Source organism: Drosophila persimilis, unplaced genomic scaffold (assembly GCF_003286085.1).
Source record: "Drosophila persimilis strain 14011-0111.01,24,50 unplaced genomic scaffold, DperRS2 tig00000676-arrow-arrow-pilon, whole genome shotgun sequence".
Classification (NCBI taxonomy): domain Eukaryota; kingdom Metazoa; phylum Arthropoda; class Insecta; order Diptera; family Drosophilidae; genus Drosophila; species Drosophila persimilis.
This window is the reverse complement of record NW_020825332.1, coordinates 1,378,627-1,397,328: the sequence shown is the minus strand read 5'-3', so window position 1 is coordinate 1,397,328 and position 18,702 is coordinate 1,378,627. Positions and strand designations below refer to the sequence as shown.

The 18,702-nt window shown below is 49.2% G+C and overlaps 1 protein-coding gene across 1 annotated transcript; it reads left to right on the top strand.

The window, feature by feature from the left end:
* Positions 1-1,061: 1,061 nt before the first annotated feature.
* On the top strand, positions 1,062-16,488 carry LOC6599736. Its single transcript, XM_026991442.1, has 6 exons — positions 1,062-1,294; positions 4,914-7,468; positions 8,173-8,792; positions 8,852-9,050; positions 9,138-16,256; positions 16,318-16,488. Exons 2-5 carry the CDS (start codon positions 5,472-5,474, stop codon positions 16,249-16,251), a joined length of 9,930 nt encoding a protein of 3,309 aa, XP_026847243.1. The 5' UTR covers positions 1,062-1,294; positions 4,914-5,471; the 3' UTR covers positions 16,252-16,256; positions 16,318-16,488.
* The last annotated feature ends 2,214 nt before the right edge of the window (positions 16,489-18,702 follow it).

Below are 18,702 nucleotides of genomic sequence, written 5' to 3'. Positions count from 1 at the left end.
TATCGATATTTTGATACATCAATATATATATATTTAACATCCCTAATTTCGGAAAGTCGTGCATTAATTAAACGCGTGGAAATTGTGCTAAAACCAACAAAATAAATTGAATGAAATAGTCAAAAGCATAGTATGCGATGGCGGCAATCGCATCACTATGAAATTTAAATGTGAAACGTGTTAGTTGAGTTCTAAAATACAGTTTTCGTATATGATTTCTTATTAGCGTGTAGGAGAAGAGGAAAACAGATACAATGTGAGAAGCAAAATACGTGCAGAGCCTAAGAGCAAGCGAGATGTCGCTAAACGTGTACTGGCAGCGGTCTATATATACATATGCACATGAATATAGTATTTGTACCAGTGTAGGAGAAGTACAGGGAATTGTACAAAAAATATAGTTTGTTTGCTTGTGGCGTACGTTTTTTTCTTTTAAATTACTTTCCAAGTGTCTATAGCTAAAAGACGAACGACAACGATGCATTTCCATACCGAATAACGCACCTCGATTGTGTATCAAGTATTTTGTCTCTCAGAAAATGTTGCCTTATTTTGGCGCTGTTTGCTATGTGAAATGTGAATAATAGCTGCTGGATAGTTAATAACATTTAACTATTTCTCATTTTTGTATATGTGCGCCAACATCCGTATGTATGTGTGTATAGATTTTACACATACCGAAATACATGCGTGTGTTTGTGAGTGTCGACGAAGAGACGGAAAGGCGAAATCGAAATATGTACGTACAGCACTTCGGAATGGCCAGGCACAGTAGTAATAGGCTAAAGCAAAGAAGCAGTGCAACACAGAAATAAAGAAGAAGCAGGGGAGCTAGCGAACAAAATAAAATAGCCGATAATAGGCTGTTGGCAAGCCTGTGCCATAAGTCAGAACGGTCACACTAGCTGTGCTCATGGTTGTATGTATAGACATCCCGCTCTGACGCACGCGTCATCCGTGTATATGTTTTCCTCATTCGTTTTCTCATCTGCTTCTTATGCCATACGGTATTAATAATAATAAAATTGATTAATCAAAGAAGAAACGTTTTTTTTGTGCAGGTACTAAACGTTCTAAACAGCGCCGCGATATCTTTTGAGTGCTCAAAAGCGAAAATGTTCAAAGGAACTAAAAAACAAGTGCCCAAGTGTATGCAAATTTTATTTGTATTGTAAAAATCAAACGTGAAAAGAGTTTTGTGCGCTAAATACGCAAAAATTCAAAATCAATGCTTTCTGCTGAAGTAAACAGAGTTGTGAAAAATGAAGTGAGACTCCAATGAACAAATTAAACGGTGAGTAAAGCGCTAATAAATAAATATGGAGAATGCGCGCCTTAATTAAAAAAGTGATGTGATTAGGACAGAATCTTCAGTATGCAACATCAGACAGCATTATCTTAAAATGAATCATATCCTGCACTTGTCCTAAAGCTGGTTAAATACAAATTTGAGCGGGTTAAATATTTGTTGATGCATTTCTATTCAGTTTTTCGCATACCGTGTCGCCATATTTGATTTCGTGTTTCTCCAGTGCATATGCCGTGCTCTCTCGCACTCATGGATGCGTTCATTTGTTTTGCTTTCGATTCTGCTTTGTGCAACGTGAAGTTGGATGTGCGTAAAATAGAGCTCCACAGAGTTGCCAGCTCCGCGCATATGGTTAAAAATACAATATATTATTTTTATAAAATAATTATTTAATTTATATTATTTGCAAATGCGATTAGGTGTTTGAAACAAACATTAAATAGTCACACCCTCAATGCATGTGCTACACAATATGTATTCCTATTTGTGTATATCTTGTTTTCGTCGTTTTGACATGCGCATCAGATTGCATGACCATTTCAACTACAAAAATTTTCAAATAAGGCTGTAAATGTTTAATTATATAAATAATTGCAAGACTGTTTTGCACAGCAGACGCCATATTGAAAATGCCTTGGTCCAATATCCAGAATGTTAGAACAGCGCGACGTTAGTCGCTTAGATCTTATTCCCTTTTCTTTCGTATTGTTTTCGTCAAACATTTTATTGCGTGTTCTCGCCGATTTTACGCTCGTACGCCCTGAAGTTGGCCGCAGTTGATTTTATAAATGTGTGTGTGTGTATGAACGGCTAGTCTTTTTGTCTCGCTTCTGCGCACTGTGGCTATTACTGTGTTGCTCTTTACGCATACGTGATTTTTGCAATTGTTATTTATGTCTTGCGCTCTGTACGCGCGAATTTTCGCCACAAAATGAAAGCAAAAGTTGATAGACGAGTTTTTGTGGTGCGCTTATTTCTCCCCTGCGCAGCACAGAACTAATGTACAATTGCGAAGTTGAGGAAAGAGAATAGGAAGGCATTCGATATTTCCAAGCGAAGGGTTGTCGCATACCCAGATTATCCAAGACCGCCACCTAACTCCCGCCAGTTTGTGCAGTTACATATGTGGGAGGTCGCATCGCATCATTACCAATTGGTAATTCATTGATGTATTGGAACATGTGCCGCTGCATGGACCACTCCAGAGTGTTCAAAACTGTCCACATGCCTGAATAATTAAATCCGCTAAAACTAGGCATGCAATTTTACTATTCCGATATAGGAAAGCGACAAAAAATAAACTAAGACGCAATTAGTTGAGAGTACAACTAGCCAGCACCCCCTATGCTTGCGTTGCAGCCGCTGAGCTGAGCGGAGAGGTGCTGTTTTAGTGTGGGTTGGGGTTGTCTGTTGTCAATGAAAGTACAGCAAGGCAATGCCAATATTGTTGTAATGCGCTAGTGCTGGTAGTAGTGCAGTCACGTAGGCCAATCAGACAGAGGTGTTGGACTATTCAGAGCGCTGATATGGGGAGCGGAGCGCTGGCTGCCTATCCCAATTATGTAAATATGTATTCATTCGCTTTCCAGAATAAGCTTTCGTATCTCTCCTTTGTGTGTTTGTTTTATTTCATCTGTCCGCTGCAGCAAAACCATGGCAACGACAACGCGACGAAAGCACCGCTGCGGTCAGTACATACATACATATGCATTTGATTTGGTGTGAGTGCGATTAGTTTTCAACGTGCATTTCATGCACGATTTTACAAGCCGGCGCTCTCGCTCCCTCTCACGGTCGGCACGTTATTTGTGGGTGTCTGTGTGTGTGTGTGTAATTTGTTTATGGCGCGTCTTTCAGTTGATGGCTGTTGTGGCTGGGGTTGGGGTAGGGTTAGCTTTTGAGTATGAACAAAATATGTACATACATGAATACATATGTGTATGTGCACGCTCTGTGCTGGTTTTTACCTTCTTCCCAATGATTATTCTGCTGTTAGAATGTGTAAAATTTGTTTCGTTGCTTCTCCACTTTTCGTTCTCTAGTTAATGTGTGTGTGAGCTTGTGTATTTTTAAATAGCGACGTTGTAAGACGCACACACAAAGGCAACGGCATGTGTGTAAAGATTTTTGTTTGCAATTGTGTGTAACCCAAATCAAAAGTTACTGCAGCCACTGATTCCCCCGTCTCCCTTATTTCATATGCGATGGTGTTGCTTTCTTAGATCGAGCATAGGCCAATGCTCGTATTATTTTATTTCCATTGAGAAATTGTAATCCAAAATGAAACGGAAATCAAATTACATGTTGATACGTACATATGTATGCATTTGTTGGGCGAACATTTATTATCTCAATAACTCAAAACCATCGATATTATATAATAGATTTTCAAGCTGCCATACCGACTAGTACTAGTAGTACTAGTACTAGTACTAGTATAATAATAATGGCATATGATACATGGTACTTATGGTATATGTATTTACATATGTTTAAAGGAAATACAATGAAAGGTTACATAAGCTCATTGACAGTACTTTCTGATTTCTCTTTTCTTTGATTGTTCTTGTTTCGTTTCGCGTAGCCAATTCGATTGGGCAACAAATGCGCCTGCCTGGCTCTATTTCAATTAGAAATTATATCTACAGCATGTACAATGCCAGACAATAGGCGCAAATTGGCATCGCACACACACACACACACATGTACACAAACCACACACACACTTGCGGCTTTTAGTACGAATAGTTATGTATGTGTGTAGGTAGATCCAAGTGCAAGCAGAGAGAAACAACTTGTAATAGATACAAAAGAGAAAAACTAGCAATAAATGCCGCGCCGCGCCGGATGCCAAGGCAAAATTAGTGCATTCACTTTTTGCTTTGCTTTGGCATGCGAATGGCAAGGCGAAAGGAGAGATAGCAATAAATATAAAATGAAAGGGGTGGTGCACCATACTATACCCATACCATACGAATGGAGCAATGGTCATAACGGTTGAACATGTAAATTGATTTGAAGGAAAAGAAATTGGAATTCAAAATCGAATTCAAATTCATTGTTATTATGGGGGACGATACATTGGACGATCTTCGGAAGAGGGTTAGGCTAGATTTCGTAAAACGCGTTGCGCATGCATATTTGGTGTCCGCAGCAAACGGAAAAACGGGTTTTGTTCAAGCCATATGAACAAGTGCTAAATGTTGTTGGTTTCTGCATTGCACTGACAACGTCCCTTACATTTTGCTTTGGCTCTCCTTTCGTCAGTAGTTCTGCTATATGATGCTGCTGCTGCATTCAAGTTTATAGCAAGTGCAGCAAAGGCGAGGCAGCAGCAGAGGCAGCTACGCTACGAACCACGTTCCAAAAGGAAACACGAAAAATCTCGCACAATAACACGCGCGGGTATTGACGTTTGCAATGCGCATGCGTCTTTTTGGCGCCCGTTGGCAGCGCTATGCATCTGATTTGTTTTGTTACATAACCGAATTGCAGCTGGCAATGCTGCTCCCCAATGCTAGAGATGGGTAGATGGGTAGAGCTATTATCGATAAATACTATCTGCTTAACTGTTTGTTTACTTTTGTTTTTCATTTTATTTCAGCTCCAACAACGAAAGATTGTTTATGTAAAATACAGTATATCAAACGGATAAGAAGTCGCAACATACAACGACGGACAACGAGATTAACGGGACATAATAGTGGGTGCAAAGCAGCAACGGAAGAAGCAGGAACGACGCTGAAGAATATCATATCGCGCACAGTTATGGTTGTAATGGCTGACAATGTAATGTGGCACAGTGTTGGACACCCTCTATGCAATTCAAACGCGCACCGCCAACCATTACCGTTAGGAGTCAGTCTGCAGCAGGCCAGCAGTGCCAGTACCAGAACCGGCGACGAAGAAAGCATTTCTGGTTATGCATTAGGCCCCCAATACTTTGGGGGCACGCCGAACCAGCTACAGCTACAGCTCCAGCATCAGCAGCAGCAGCAACAGCAACATGACTGCATTGCCAGTGAAGTAGTGTTGTGAAACGACAAAGCGCGACAAAGAAAACTTCAACTAAGCGAGTAATCTGAACTTAAAGCAGCCCCTCTCAACACAAAAATATCTTATTTTAGTTAACAAAGCGATCCAAACGGAACCCAGAAGAACCATGCCCACGCACGACACAGTCTTCGTGGAGCCAGCTGTTAGCAGCACCAGCAGCGGCGGTGGCAGCGGAAGTGTCAGCAGCACGAGCAGCAGCAGCATCAGAGTGGGGGGTGGGCCCCAGCATCCACCTCCGCACATCGTTATCGATGGCAGTAGTCTGTCCACGCAGGCGCAGCTGCAGCGCATCATGCACCGTCGAATGTCGATAAGCACGCGCCAGATACTCAGCGCCAGCCAAAGCCAGCCCCAGCCGCCACCTTCCACCCAGAAGTACGCCGTGCGTACCACAGCCACGGGGGCAGCATCGGGAGCCGGCGGCTCCACGCAGGAGCTGATCAATCCCCAGATCTATAAGATTGTGACCACTGATGGCAGCACCAGCAATGTCATTATCGATGCCGGAGCTGCTGCCCCGCCACACAACTCCAAGCTGCTCCTCAGCAATCTCACGGTCCTGTCGAAGCAAGGTCCTGGGACGCCTGGCACCCAGCAGCACCAGCTCAATTATCTGGGGGCCAAGAATTTGCCGTATGTCACGGCCTCGCCCGCAAAGGGAATGCAGCAGCAGCAGCCACAAAAGTTCGGAAGCATCAGTGCGTTTAAGGCGCAGCAGCAACAGCAGCAGCAGAACCAGCAGCAGGCCACCTTGCAGAAGGTGACCCTGGGATCCCGGGTGGCCACCCGACTCCAGTCGTATGTCCCGGTTAGCCAGCACTCGGCGAATCCGCCTCAGATAATTGTCCAGCCGGCACAGCCCAAGTATGTTAATGCCACGGCGACGACTGTGGCAAATGCTGCGCTCCTGAAGAAGGCCAATCAGAAGATCACGGTCAAGAGCGTGGGAAACATGCTGCAGCAACAGCAACAACAGCAGCAGCAGCAACAACAACAATTACAGGCACAACAGCTGAAGAACTTCATTTCGCTCCACCAGCAGCAACAGCAACAACAGCAGCAGCAGTCCTACAAGGCGGGAACCAAGACAAAGTTTGTGAAGCAGTCGACGTCCCTGTCTATAGCTGCCCTTCCCCAGCAGCAGCACCAACCCAGCTATGGCAAGCAGGGAATGTCCATGTCCACGCCAACAAAGGTCACAAAACTAAGTAGCAAGTATGTGCAGCAGCAGATAAGTCTGCCGCAGGGAACCCAGCTGCAGCACAAAACATCAGCGACAAGTGCCACGGCCGCCGGGTATCTGCTGCAGCAGCAGCAGCAGGGACAGGGCCAGGGCTCGGGATTGACCACCACCGCTGGAACCATAAAATTTGTGAACTCGCACGGCACCGTTATCCAGCAGCATCCCCAGCAGCATCAGCTGCAGGCGATGCAGAAGCGCACGCACTACAACAGCAGTGGCAGTAGCGACAACGAGCAACACTCGGACAGGACTTCGTCCTCGCTGGTCACTGACGACGTGGTGATCGTCAATGGCACTCAGATGACGGACGAGCTCTCGGCCCGCATCCTGCAGAGCATGGCCCAAAAGTCCTATAGCCAGCAGCAGCAGCGCTTTCATCAGACGCCTGGCAGTGGCAGTGGCAACACCCAAATGCCGCCCCCCACTCAAATCATATATAGCAGTAGCAGCAGCAGCAGCAGCAACAACAACAGCAATGGAGGAGGGGTGGCAGTGGCCAACAGTGCAGGATCCCCGTCGGGTGGATCCAATCCTACTGGAAATCTTCTGCTGACGCACTTCCAGACATCCACAAAGGTTACCTCGCCCTCGTTTCTATCGGTGGGGGCGAATCCGACCGTGAGTTTGGCCAGCACGCCCTCGGTAAGCATATCCTCGCATGGATTCGCGAGCGGCAGTGCTGCCATCTCCTCCTACATGTCATCCGCCACTGCTGCGCGTCGTCAGTCGGTAAGCGCGCCTAGCAGTCGGGCGGCTTCCCTGGAGCGAAAGCAGCAGCAGCACCAACAACAACAACACGATTCTGCGCTGGGCAGTGCGCGCAAAGCACCCACTGTAATCGAGTATTACAACAAGCATAGGTGAGTTATTTTGGTTAGTTATATGTACAACGTATACCCTATGGAACCCGGTTGATGGCCTAACAGAAAACATTGGGGCCTAGCGGTGCAAACAAAATTGAGCTTCGATTATTTCTGCCTATCGTTCGACTACCGCGTGCAACTATCACCGCTAGGCCCCTATGCATATCCTTGTGAGCCGCGGCAAAGGCTGCGGCTCTACCTTTATACCCGATACTCAGTTGGTATATGTGAGTTTTTTGTTTTAGATCGTCTCTTTTTCTCTATTCCCACACCAACACCAGCCTTTTTATTCCGATTCCCTCCGTCAAGGGGCTCTCACTGCACGATTAAGATAGAGATAGAGAGAGTGAGAGTGAGAGAAAGAGAAGAAGAGAGAGACAAACTTGATTCGGTGTCATATCACAGGAGTCTGCAGTTCCTATTGTGGTTGCTCTACCTTTTATAGTCTCTGGGAGCTAGGCTTCAAATAAGACAGACGGAAGGACAGACGGCAATTGATGCTGATCAGGAATATATATACTATAGGGTCCGAAACGCCTCCTTCTAGGTGTTAGACACATCCAATTCCAGCACAAATCTAAAATACCCCTATACGTTTCGGGTTTTGGGTACTTCCGGTCTTGCCCGGACGTAAGCCCGGGACGGACGGTAGCCCCAGTGTAATCAGGGTATAAAAGTAAAACTTGTATTCTCCCTTGCAGCATCGGCAACAGCATTACTACCGGCAGCAATAATCAAATCGGAAATACACCAATGGGAGGAAATACTATGAGCAAAGTTGGTAGCACAATTGGCCAGGTTATTGGAAACTTCACTGGAAGCAACCGCACCAGCAATGGACCGACCATCGCAGCTACGAATATTCCAGCATCGCCTGTTCATGTACAGCCCATTAGTGCCCCTAGTGTCCCGGAAGAGGGAGCACCGCCGTCGCCCTCGACAGCATCATCGCTGAAGGCCACTCCTCCACTGCTCCAGCAACAGCAGCAGCAACCGCTGCAACCACAGTTGGGCCCGAATCAGGACGAGGAGCTGTTCATTGAGGAGGTGCGACCGGTGCCCGTGCAGACCCAGGATCTGCGATTGCAGCAGGTGCATGCCATCACACAGGATCATACCTACGCGTCGCAACAGCAGCAGCCACAGGCACAGGGACAGGCGCAGGGGGCAAACACAGCGGCAGCCACTGCTGGATCGGGTTCGGCACAGCCGCAGCAATGGTCGCTGGGCGGCATTGGTGCGACAGTGGCCGGAGGGTCAGCCACACCCACACCCACAGCAGGCGGCGCTTATGGCAGTTATGGCGGCTATGGCCAGCAGAGTGAGTATAACATAGAGATCATTTAGAAGAAATGATTTTTCAACTCATTTGTTTTGCAGTTACGCGCCATGTGACCGACGATGATGCACACTCGGCGATCAGCAGCAGTTCTCGCTTGGGACTGGCCAGCATCGACATGGATCCGGGCGAGGAGACGGAGACAGCGCCCGAGGCTGAGGCTGAGGATGATTCAGTCACGCGTTGCATTTGTGATCTGACCCACGACGATGGCTACATGATTTGCTGCGACAAGTGCTCGTAAGTTGCCTGCATTGCATTTCCGTTTCCCTTTCAGAAATCACAGATCCTCAACCAATGTCTCCTCCAATCTTTTCATCTCTTCAGGGTATGGCAACATGTGGACTGCATGGGCATCGATCGGCTGAACATCCCCGAGTTCTACATGTGCGAGCTGTGCGAGCCGCGGGCCGTCGACAAGGCCAGGGCCAGGGCATTGCAGCGCCAGAAGCGCAGAGAGCACATGCTGTTGGTGGCCACGCAGGCGGCAAATGGAGCCGCCGCCATTGCAGCGGGTACTGCAGTGGCTGGTGGCATGGCTGGAGGACTACTTCTCGCTGGAGCTGGACCTGGACCTGGTCTGGCCATTTCGGAGGACAACCAGCAACATCGTCTGACATCGGGTCTGAATGGAGGATATGCCACGGGCACCGGCATGTCGAAAAAGTCCAAGAAAACCAAAGACGGCACGGCGGGAACAGCTTCGCTCAAGAAGAACAAGAAGAGCGGCGGAGGAGGCGACAAGAACAGTAGCATCAATGCCAGTGGCGGCGGGAAGACCAGCAAGAAGAGCAGCAAACGTAAGTCCAAGTCCGGCGTAGACGGAGCCGGCGGCAGCGGCAGTAGTCCCGCTCTGACAGCGGCCGAGAAGCACGCGGCCAATCTGCGCCTGTGGATTGAGAACTACGAGTACGCGGTGACCAATCACTACTCCCCTGAGCTGCGGGCCCGCCTGCACGCCATACAGAAGCAGCCGAGCCTGCTACAGAGCATCCAGAACACGGAGAACAAGGCCCTGCGACAAATCCAGATCTCGAGTGCCGCCAGCGAGCTGGAGCAGCGGGCCCAGCTCATACCTTATGCGGGGGCCAAGGTGCTCATCAGCAGCGTTGACCTGTCTCCGCACGCGCCCATCCACGAGCTGCGCGGCAAGTATATGCTCACCACCCAGTTCCGCACCCAGAATCCCACCGTCAACATGAACACACCGCCGCCCAGCAACTATCTGAACAGCTTCAAGGCCCACAAGACGCCCGGCCAGTTTGTGTTCTTTTATCAGCTGCCCGGCGTGGAGGCCCCCATGCAGACGCTGCGCCCGGACGGAAGTGCGCCGCAAGAGCAGCAGCAACCACCCGCCTATCTCAAGGGACCGGAGGTGTGCGTCGATACGCGCACCTACGGGAACGATGCGCGCTTCGTGCGCAGATCGTGCCGCCCCAATGCCGAGCTGCAGCACTATTTCGAAAAGGGCACACTCCACCTGTACATTGTGGCCCTGACGCACATCCGAGCCCAGACCGAGATCACGGTGCGTCACGAGCCGCACGATCTGGCTGCCGTGGAGCAAAAGAAGTCCCATGCCGCCGTCGTACAACCCACGAGCACGCGATGCGCCTGCGACCTGGGCACCGATTGCCAATTTGCTCTGCCACTGGCCGTGCAACAGCAGCTGCAGGCGCCGCCTGCTCAGCCGCGGAGCAGTCACCGCAACAAGGCCGCAGCTGCAGTAGCGGCAGCCAACAGTGCAGCAGCCATCCAGCTGACGATGGGCCTGGGAGTGAGCACCGGAGCTGGAGGAGCAGTGCTGCCCAATGCCAGAAATCGGTCGACGTCGTCCAGCGGGGAGAGCAGTCACATGGGTCTCAACAGTCCGCAGTTGAGCCAACTGAATATTGGCTTTAAGCCTTCGCCTGCAGTCGCCTGCCTGCAGAACACGCCGCCTGTTGTTGCTGCCGTCCTGTGCAGCAGTAGCGGAGGCAGCAACAGCAGCAACAACTCCTGCTCGGTGTCCATGTCCAGTGTGCTGCACGACTCGGGCATCTGCACGTCGTCCTCGTCGCCATCGGTGTCTATTCCCTCGCCGACGCCCATCCAGCTGCAGTCGCCCACATTGCAGCAGCAGCAGCAGTCGCAGATACAAATTGGAGCACAGCCTGCACAGCTGTCGCTGCTGCAACGGAGTCCCACACAGCAGCAGCAACAGATCCTGGCCTCTCTGCCCACGCCCATGCTGCTCTCGCCTCAGTTGCAGGTGGTTCCAACGCCACAGCATGCACAGCAGCAGCTGCAGCAAGTTGTGCTGCCCCCCACACCACAGCAATCATCGCTATTGCAGCAGCAGCATCATCTTCCACAGGAGCCTCTGGCGGTTATAGCAGCAGCGGCGGCTGCTCAGCGACCCATGGCCACCTACTTTGTCCAGCAGCAGCAGCAATCGCCGCAGCGACATGTAGTACAGAAACTTGTGTCACCGCAACATCAAATGCCACAGCAGCAGCAACAGCAGCAGCAAGTGCAACAAACGTTTCTTAAACAGCAACATAGACAGCAGCAACAGCAGCAGCAAATGGCTGATGAGGCTCGAATGGCAGTGAGTGCGCTGCAAACGTTGCACGCAGCACCCACTTCACATATTGTGACACCCATTAAAGTGATAGCCCCACAGCAGCAGCAGCAGCCTCAAATACAGCCTCAGACTCTGTTACAACAGCAGCAACTGAGTCAACATCAGCAACAGCAACAGCAGCAGCAACAACATCAGCAGCAACAACAGTCACCGCAGCAACAACAGTCACCGCAGCAGCAACAGCAGGTCATCTATTCTAATATTCAGGTGACACCGCCAACTAAAGTACTCACTGTGAAGAGTGTTCCCACGGCCGCCAACAACATAAGCATCTCTAATCCGTCGCCTGCTCCAACGACAGGCACAAGGAAAACTCCAATCAGGCAGCAGCAGCAGGGAGCACCACCAGCTGCCGTCGCAGATGCCTCGCCAACAGCAGAATCCAAAGAGGACGACGGACCCAGTGACACGCCGCCTCCACGCAACGCGGCCAAAGACGGAAAGAAGCCATCGCGAGAGGACCGCAAGCTGGCGGCCATAATACGGGCCATCGACAACATGGAGAAGCGGGAGGCTCGCGGCAAGAAGGAGACGCGTCAAAGCAGCGGCAAGCGGCAGGCGAGCAACTCCCCTGCCTCGCCCTGCGGTAAGCGACGAAGGTCCATCTCCATCAGCGAAGATGCCGAGACTCCTTCGGGCATCAATTCGGGTGTCCCGGCGACAACGGCACAGCGTAAGAACCGAAGGAAGCGCAATGTCAGTCGCAGCTACAATAACAACGGACTGAACAACAAGCGGAGGAAGAGCGTCCTGGTGGAGTCCGATTGCGACTCACATGCACTGACCAACTCGGAGTCCGAGGACCAAGTGCAGCAGCAGCAACAGCAGCATCCCCACCATCAGACTGTGGATCAGGCGGCTGGCCTGCTTCTGGCTTTGGCACACAACACATCCTCTGCCAGCGACTCCTTCAAGTCGCCCACTCCCCAGCCGCAGCAGGGCACCCCGGCTTCCGTGAGCAGCGCCTGCCTACTGATTGAGGCCGCCATGGGACCGTTGGAACAGCCGCTGCAGTCGCCGGCAGCCATGTCCTCCCCCGCCCCCATGGGAGAGTTCAAGTACCCGCCAGGTGGGGCGAAAACCAAGAAGACACTTATGTCCAGCTGGTTCCAGCAGGCAGAGCAGTGCGAATCGCAGCAGTCCGGGTTGGATAGCCTTGTCCAGGCGGCCATGTGTGAAATCAACGGCGAGAGAGAGCAACTGCAGCAGCAGCAACAACAGATGAAATCTTCGCCGGCACCGGCTCTACTAAAGGTGGAGCAGTTCATCCACCAGGCGGAATCCACGACCACAGCCCCACAGTCGACACCCAGGGAGCAGCTTCACCTCCCCTTGCAGAACAATTCCTCGGTGAAGAAGCGATGGCTGCGTCAGGCCATTAGCGAGGAGACCACCCCCGATCCAGATGAGGGGCTTCAGCAGCGGCAGTCCCCTGCTTCTGCCACACCCGCACCACCGCACCAGGTGCATGTCGTCTCGCCACTAGCAAACGGATTCAGCACACCGCTGAAGAAGCGTCGCTTGGTGATTAGCAACGGAGCCACCGCCACAGACACAGACACAGCCGCAGCCAATGTGGAGACGGACGAGCCGCACATTGATGTGATTGGTGATGCCAAGGATACCGATGCCATGGACGAGGTGGATGTCGTTGTGCCGCTGAAGGTGGAGACTGAAACAGAGCTGCTGGATGTGCAGAACCACAGCCACAGCCACACCCATCATCTGCATCAGATCCATCAGCTGCATCACCAGGAGCAAGATGATGATGTGGACATTTTGCGTTCGCCCAGTCCTGGTGCCCAGCAAATCGTAGCTGAAGACAATCTGGTCAAGATCGAGCCGGAGGACACCAGTGCGGCTGCCGATGATGTTAAGATCGATGTGGAGCGCGAGGAGAGCCAAGCCTGCGACAAGTTCGAGGAGATGGTGAAGGTGAAGCGCGAGGAGGAGGAGGAGCGTGAGAAAAAGGAACTTCGTGAGACTCAGCCCCGGCCCCAGGCCCAGACACAGACCCAGCCCCAGACCCAGGTACAAGAGCCAAAACTTGAGGCTAAAGTGGCACCGAAAGTGGAGCCACCAGTAAAGGGGCAGCCAAGCCAAGTAGAGGCCAAGCCGGAGACGGAGGCACCCAAGGTGGTGCAGCCGAAAGTGGAGCCCAAGCCAGGAGAGTCTCTGCTGCGCAGCACAGCTACAGCTGCAGCCACATCCACAGCCACAGCGGTAGCACCAGCACCAGGAGGTGCAATCAATTCCCGTCCGCTAACCCTCAAGATGAAGGAGGAGCTGCCAAAGAAACCAAAACGAGAGCCAACACCTCCTTCAGCGAAGTCCCAGCTGCCATCGCAGTCACAACAGCCACTAGCAGAAGCAGTGGCAAAGGCAGCATTGCCGACCCTTGCACCAGCAGCAGTACCAGCAGCAATCCCAGCACCAGCACCAAAAGCATCTGCAGTTGCAGCTACATCTGCATCGAACAGCAGCACAAAAAGTCTCACCGAACTTGATATGCAGGAACGTTTGTTGTCCTTCCATGAGCAGAACATTTTCTACTTACAGTCAAGGAACAAGAAGGCGGCAGCCGCCGCTGCAGCAGCGGCGGTGGCGGTGGCATCATCGTCATCGTCCAGTAACAAGAGCAGCAGCGGCAGCGGGACAGAGGCCAAGAAGTCATCGTCTAAGGAGAAGGACGAAAAGCGGGAGAAGGACAAGCAGACGAAGAAGTCGAAAAAGGAGAAGAAAAAGTCCAAGGATAAGGATAAGCAGAAAACCGCAGCCAGTCACACAGGATCGCAAGTAGTTGTTGAGCAAAAGAAGAAAAACCAGCAGCAGCCACATGCCCGACGGCCAGACTCCAAAGCTTCCTCTACTCTGGCTGCTGCTGCACCTGCAGCTCCAGCTCCAGCTACAGCTCCAGCTGTAGCCTCAAGTGCAGCAGCCACTCCCACTCATCCGGTGGCCACAGCCAACGGCAAGACTAAGCACATCGCCCACACACCCAACAACAATGTGGAGCAGCAGCAGCAGCAGCAACAGCAGCAACAGATGCGTCGTCGCACCATGTCCATGTGCGTGACACCCGTCACCCCGGCTCTTGCATCGCTACCCACTTCATTGCTGGCTCCCCCGCCGACAAAGAAACGGCAGACCAACTTCGAGCAGGAGTTGACCAAACCGAACAGCCAGATCCTGAGCAGCAGCATTCTACTGAACAGCAGCAAGGCTCAAGGAGCCAGCACGGCCATAGCCACAGCCTCTCCGATGGTCGTCCAGCCGCAGCAGCAGCAGCAACACCGCAAAGAAAACAACCACCATGAGGCGAATCCCGGAGGTGGTCCCATGAGCCTGGCTGCGGCCATCGCCAGTGGAAAGCTGACAACCATCAGCCGCAGGAGGGAGTCCATGTGCGGGAGTCGTCAGCAGGCGGCGCTCATACAGGCCGCGCTCTTGAAGAAAGAAAAGAAGGAGAAGAAGTCGAAGAAGAAGGACCGCGAGAAGCGGAAGCAGGAGAAACAGGAGAAGCAAAAGAGCAAGGACAAGGAGCGCGAAAAGAGTAAAGGAAAGGGAAAGGAGAAGGAATCCAAGCAAAAGGTCAACAACAACATTCAACAGAAGCCATCCACACCGACTGCAAATCCCATTCCCACTGTGGACCCACGCGCCACTCCGACGCCGAGGCTGACGCCAAAGGCTGCCCCCATCCCAGTATTGATTACCCAGCCCATTGCAGCTCCCATCCTCCCACAGGGACTGGCCTCCAAAATGCCGCTGCCCTACTACAACACCATCTATGGCAAGCTCCAAGACCCGCCACCAGCCAGCAGCATTAGCAGCAGCAGCAGCAGCATGCCCAGCCTTGCCGAATACCTGGCCTCCACGAAATCAAAGGCGGCGGCCACGCCTACGCCCACGCCAGTGGTCCCCACCCTGGCCGTGGCAAAGCCTAGTCCTGGAGCAGGAGTCACGCCTGCCTTGTGCGCCAGTCCGGTCGTTACCTCGAAGGACATGCCGCCGCCATCTACAACGCCTATTAAGATCTACACGCGGACCGCCAATTGCGATCCTCGGCTGAACCCCATGCTCACGCAGCCCGAGCCCGCACCCATGCCCAAGCGAAAGCTCTCCATCAGCGAGTACCGCATGCGGCATCGTCCATCGGTTGACACGGCGCCCAGTCCACCCACTCCTACTACGCCTACCTCCATTAATGTTGGATTTGGACAGGCGCACACAATCAACAAGTGCTCGCTGCAGTCGCCTGAGCACTACCAGGCAGCCATGCGCGAGCGCCGCAACTCGATCAGTGTGCACCACCACCAGAACATCATCAGCAGCTTCAACAACAACACCCCCAGCAAGGGAAGTGCCATCGGAACTGGGATTGGGACTAGCATTGGCAGCAGCAGCCTAAAGAATCTACAGCAAGTGCTGGGCGTCTCGGGTGGTGGACCGATCAAGAAGCTACCCTCCGCTGCCACTACTCTGAGCAATGTGAACTCAATCCTGAGCACCGCCCAGAAGCTGAACATGTTCGATGACAAGCCCAGGATGGAGCAGAGGGCGCCTCTTGCCAGCACTTCTAGCAAATATCAGCTTATCCCTGGTGCAGGAGGACACTTCAATGCGGCACCCACTCTGCTCGAGCAGCAGCAGGAGAAGATGAGTGAACGCTCACGTAGCGCTCAACGCTTCATGCAGCGAACCATATCCTGCGACTCGCGGGTGATTGAGCGACTGGGCGCCGCTGGTGGTCCGGGCTCGACGAAGGTCAATGAGAAGATGACGGCCGCGGGAGGTAGGCGGGATGGCGCCTGAGACGGGTAAGTGTGGCTGCTGGGATTTGTATAAGTAAGGAGATTTTCAACTTATTTTAATCCACAGACTCACGTAAGAGAAAAACGAACTAGTGCGGAAATCGAGAAACTTCAACAAGAAACAACGATAATGAGAAAGTGCTGACGAAATCCATCGTTTGCCTCGTTACAGATTCGCTTCCCTCACACAAAACAAACAACAACAGAAACTCTCTTTTTTTTTTTTAAACGCTTTAAATATTTTAAAGAAAATTCCGCATTAAAATATATAGATATATACATGTACTTGATATACACATATATATATTTGTATGTGGGTGCAATCGATTCATAAAAACGAAGAGCGAGATTTCATACGCAACAGATCCAATACAATCCACACTTAATGTAAATAATGAAACGGAATAACTTGCAAAGCAAACAAAAAACAACACAAAAATTAAAAGAAACGAGACGAAACGAAACTAAACAAAACAAAAATACATAGCAGAAACACCTTTTGAAACACTAATTAGTTAATGAATAGTCTCGTTTTTGTCACAGCAAACAAGCCAATTCTATTACTTACCGAGAAAGAAACCAACAACCTACTATTTACGATACATAGGGCCTATAGAATGATACTATATACGAATTAACTTACCTAGCATGTAGTTTACAGATTAGGCGGCGAAAACTGAAGTTATTTGAGACGTTAGAGAGTCCCTTCTGGCATCATTTCGTTATTAAATATGTATTTTAGTCCCTAAGTTGACTCAAACCAAGAGACGAGCTTCGATATAACCAATGCAGTAGCGGGAGAGCCCAAAGCTGCGAGCAAGCAAATGGGGGAGACCTCCCCATTTTATTTGTTCAACTTTCATTTTACACATGGAACTACGTTTTATTTTAAGAATTTGCAAAAAACATCAATTATTAAAACATTTCAATATCATATTTACCCAAAACCAGAAAACACTGATAAGCCAGATTAAAACGCAAGCAATACTCTTGAACTGAACAGAATAGAACAGAACAGAACAGAACAGAACAGAACAAAGAAACACCCAGAAAAAGCAAATGTAAATAATACTTTAAAAAAACACCAACATATAACAGAGAATAAAAAATGTAAACTAATCTATTATCGACAAGATACACACGTAAATACTGTTAAATATCTGTATATACCATAGAATATATGTACATCTTGGTCTATTATTAACGAGGAGTGGAGGAGTGGAGTACAGTACTGTATCGTACCGGAGTAAGTAGGAACAAGTTACAGCGTAAGTTCAACAATGAAAAAGAGTACAAAGCGAGGTTCGATTGAACGAACAAACCGCGATTACAACGTGTAAATACAGGCAACAGCAAATCAACAAATTTCCGAAGCCATTTACATATTTTGCATTCGACTTTTGTTAACTTAAAAACTTAAAAATTCGAACCCCACATAAAAAAAATATTCCCGAAAGTCAGACGTGATTTTTATTTTTAACAAAAATAATGTTTATTTTTTTGTGAACAGTTTTTAGTAAAGTAAATTATCATAAAGTAAGTTATGGTTGTATGCCATAGGGATATAATCGAAACAAACTCTGATCAATCTTCTTATAATATATAATCTTTTCAATAGTCTCTGATACATGCTTTGATGCATCTTTATTTTTTCATTCAAATTTTTACTTCTTAAATTGAAAACAAATTTAGATCACAAGAACTTAAAAATGGCAATGAAATAATATGTACAACAAATTAACTTATTTTGACCCTGTGAATACATTGTTCATAAGAAATTTTGATAGATTTTGTAACCGATTAAAGGGAAAATACATACAACACTACATCTAGAGCGAAAGGTTTGTTTTTTACCAATCTGTTTTACGGACAACGTGAATAATACCTTAAATATACCTTAACAATGTAAATACGAAGGAGAGAAGTAGATCGTACACTTACCACTTAAGACAACGGACTATGTCAGTCTAGTTTCGTTTTAATTCTGTAAATATATAGATGATAACTGTAAGATACATAACCGAAATGTGCTAAGCCGATTTTATAAAACGTATGTTGTTGATTTTTTAAGCGCTGTACCATAGAAACAAGCCGTATAATAGATGGATGTAGATGTAGCCGTCTACATATTCATAGGGGAGGAGTTCGTAATTAGTTTTCTTAATGAAATTTTTATAGTTCTAGCATAAGCAGCAAACAAAATTATTTATGACCCTTTTGAACGAAAAAAATACCTATTCGTAATCACTTTTTTTTTTACCTTTACATTATTTGTAAGTGCGAATTTGAATTGTAAGCATAAACGGTAGGCATAGGGGTTTTAGCCATAAGAGAACCTTGGTTTAACTGATTGTAAATTAATACGTTAATTGTTTACTAAACACAACACACATACACACACACACAATCAAGCAACAGAAGTCGGCCAACACGCTTCGTCTGTAAAATACAT

Excerpts from the sequence above, each read along its gene's own strand:
- LOC6599736 (XM_026991442.1), top strand. The coding sequence starts at position 5,472 with ATGCCCACGCACGACACAGTCTTCGTGGAGCCAGCTGTTAGCAGCACC. Across the intron at positions 8,793-8,851 it reads TGGCGGCTATGGCCAGCAGA|TTACGCGCCATGTGACCGAC; the intron begins GTGAGTATAACA and ends TTTGTTTTGCAG. Across the intron at positions 9,051-9,137 it reads ATTTGCTGCGACAAGTGCTC|GGTATGGCAACATGTGGACT; the intron begins GTAAGTTGCCTG and ends TCATCTCTTCAG.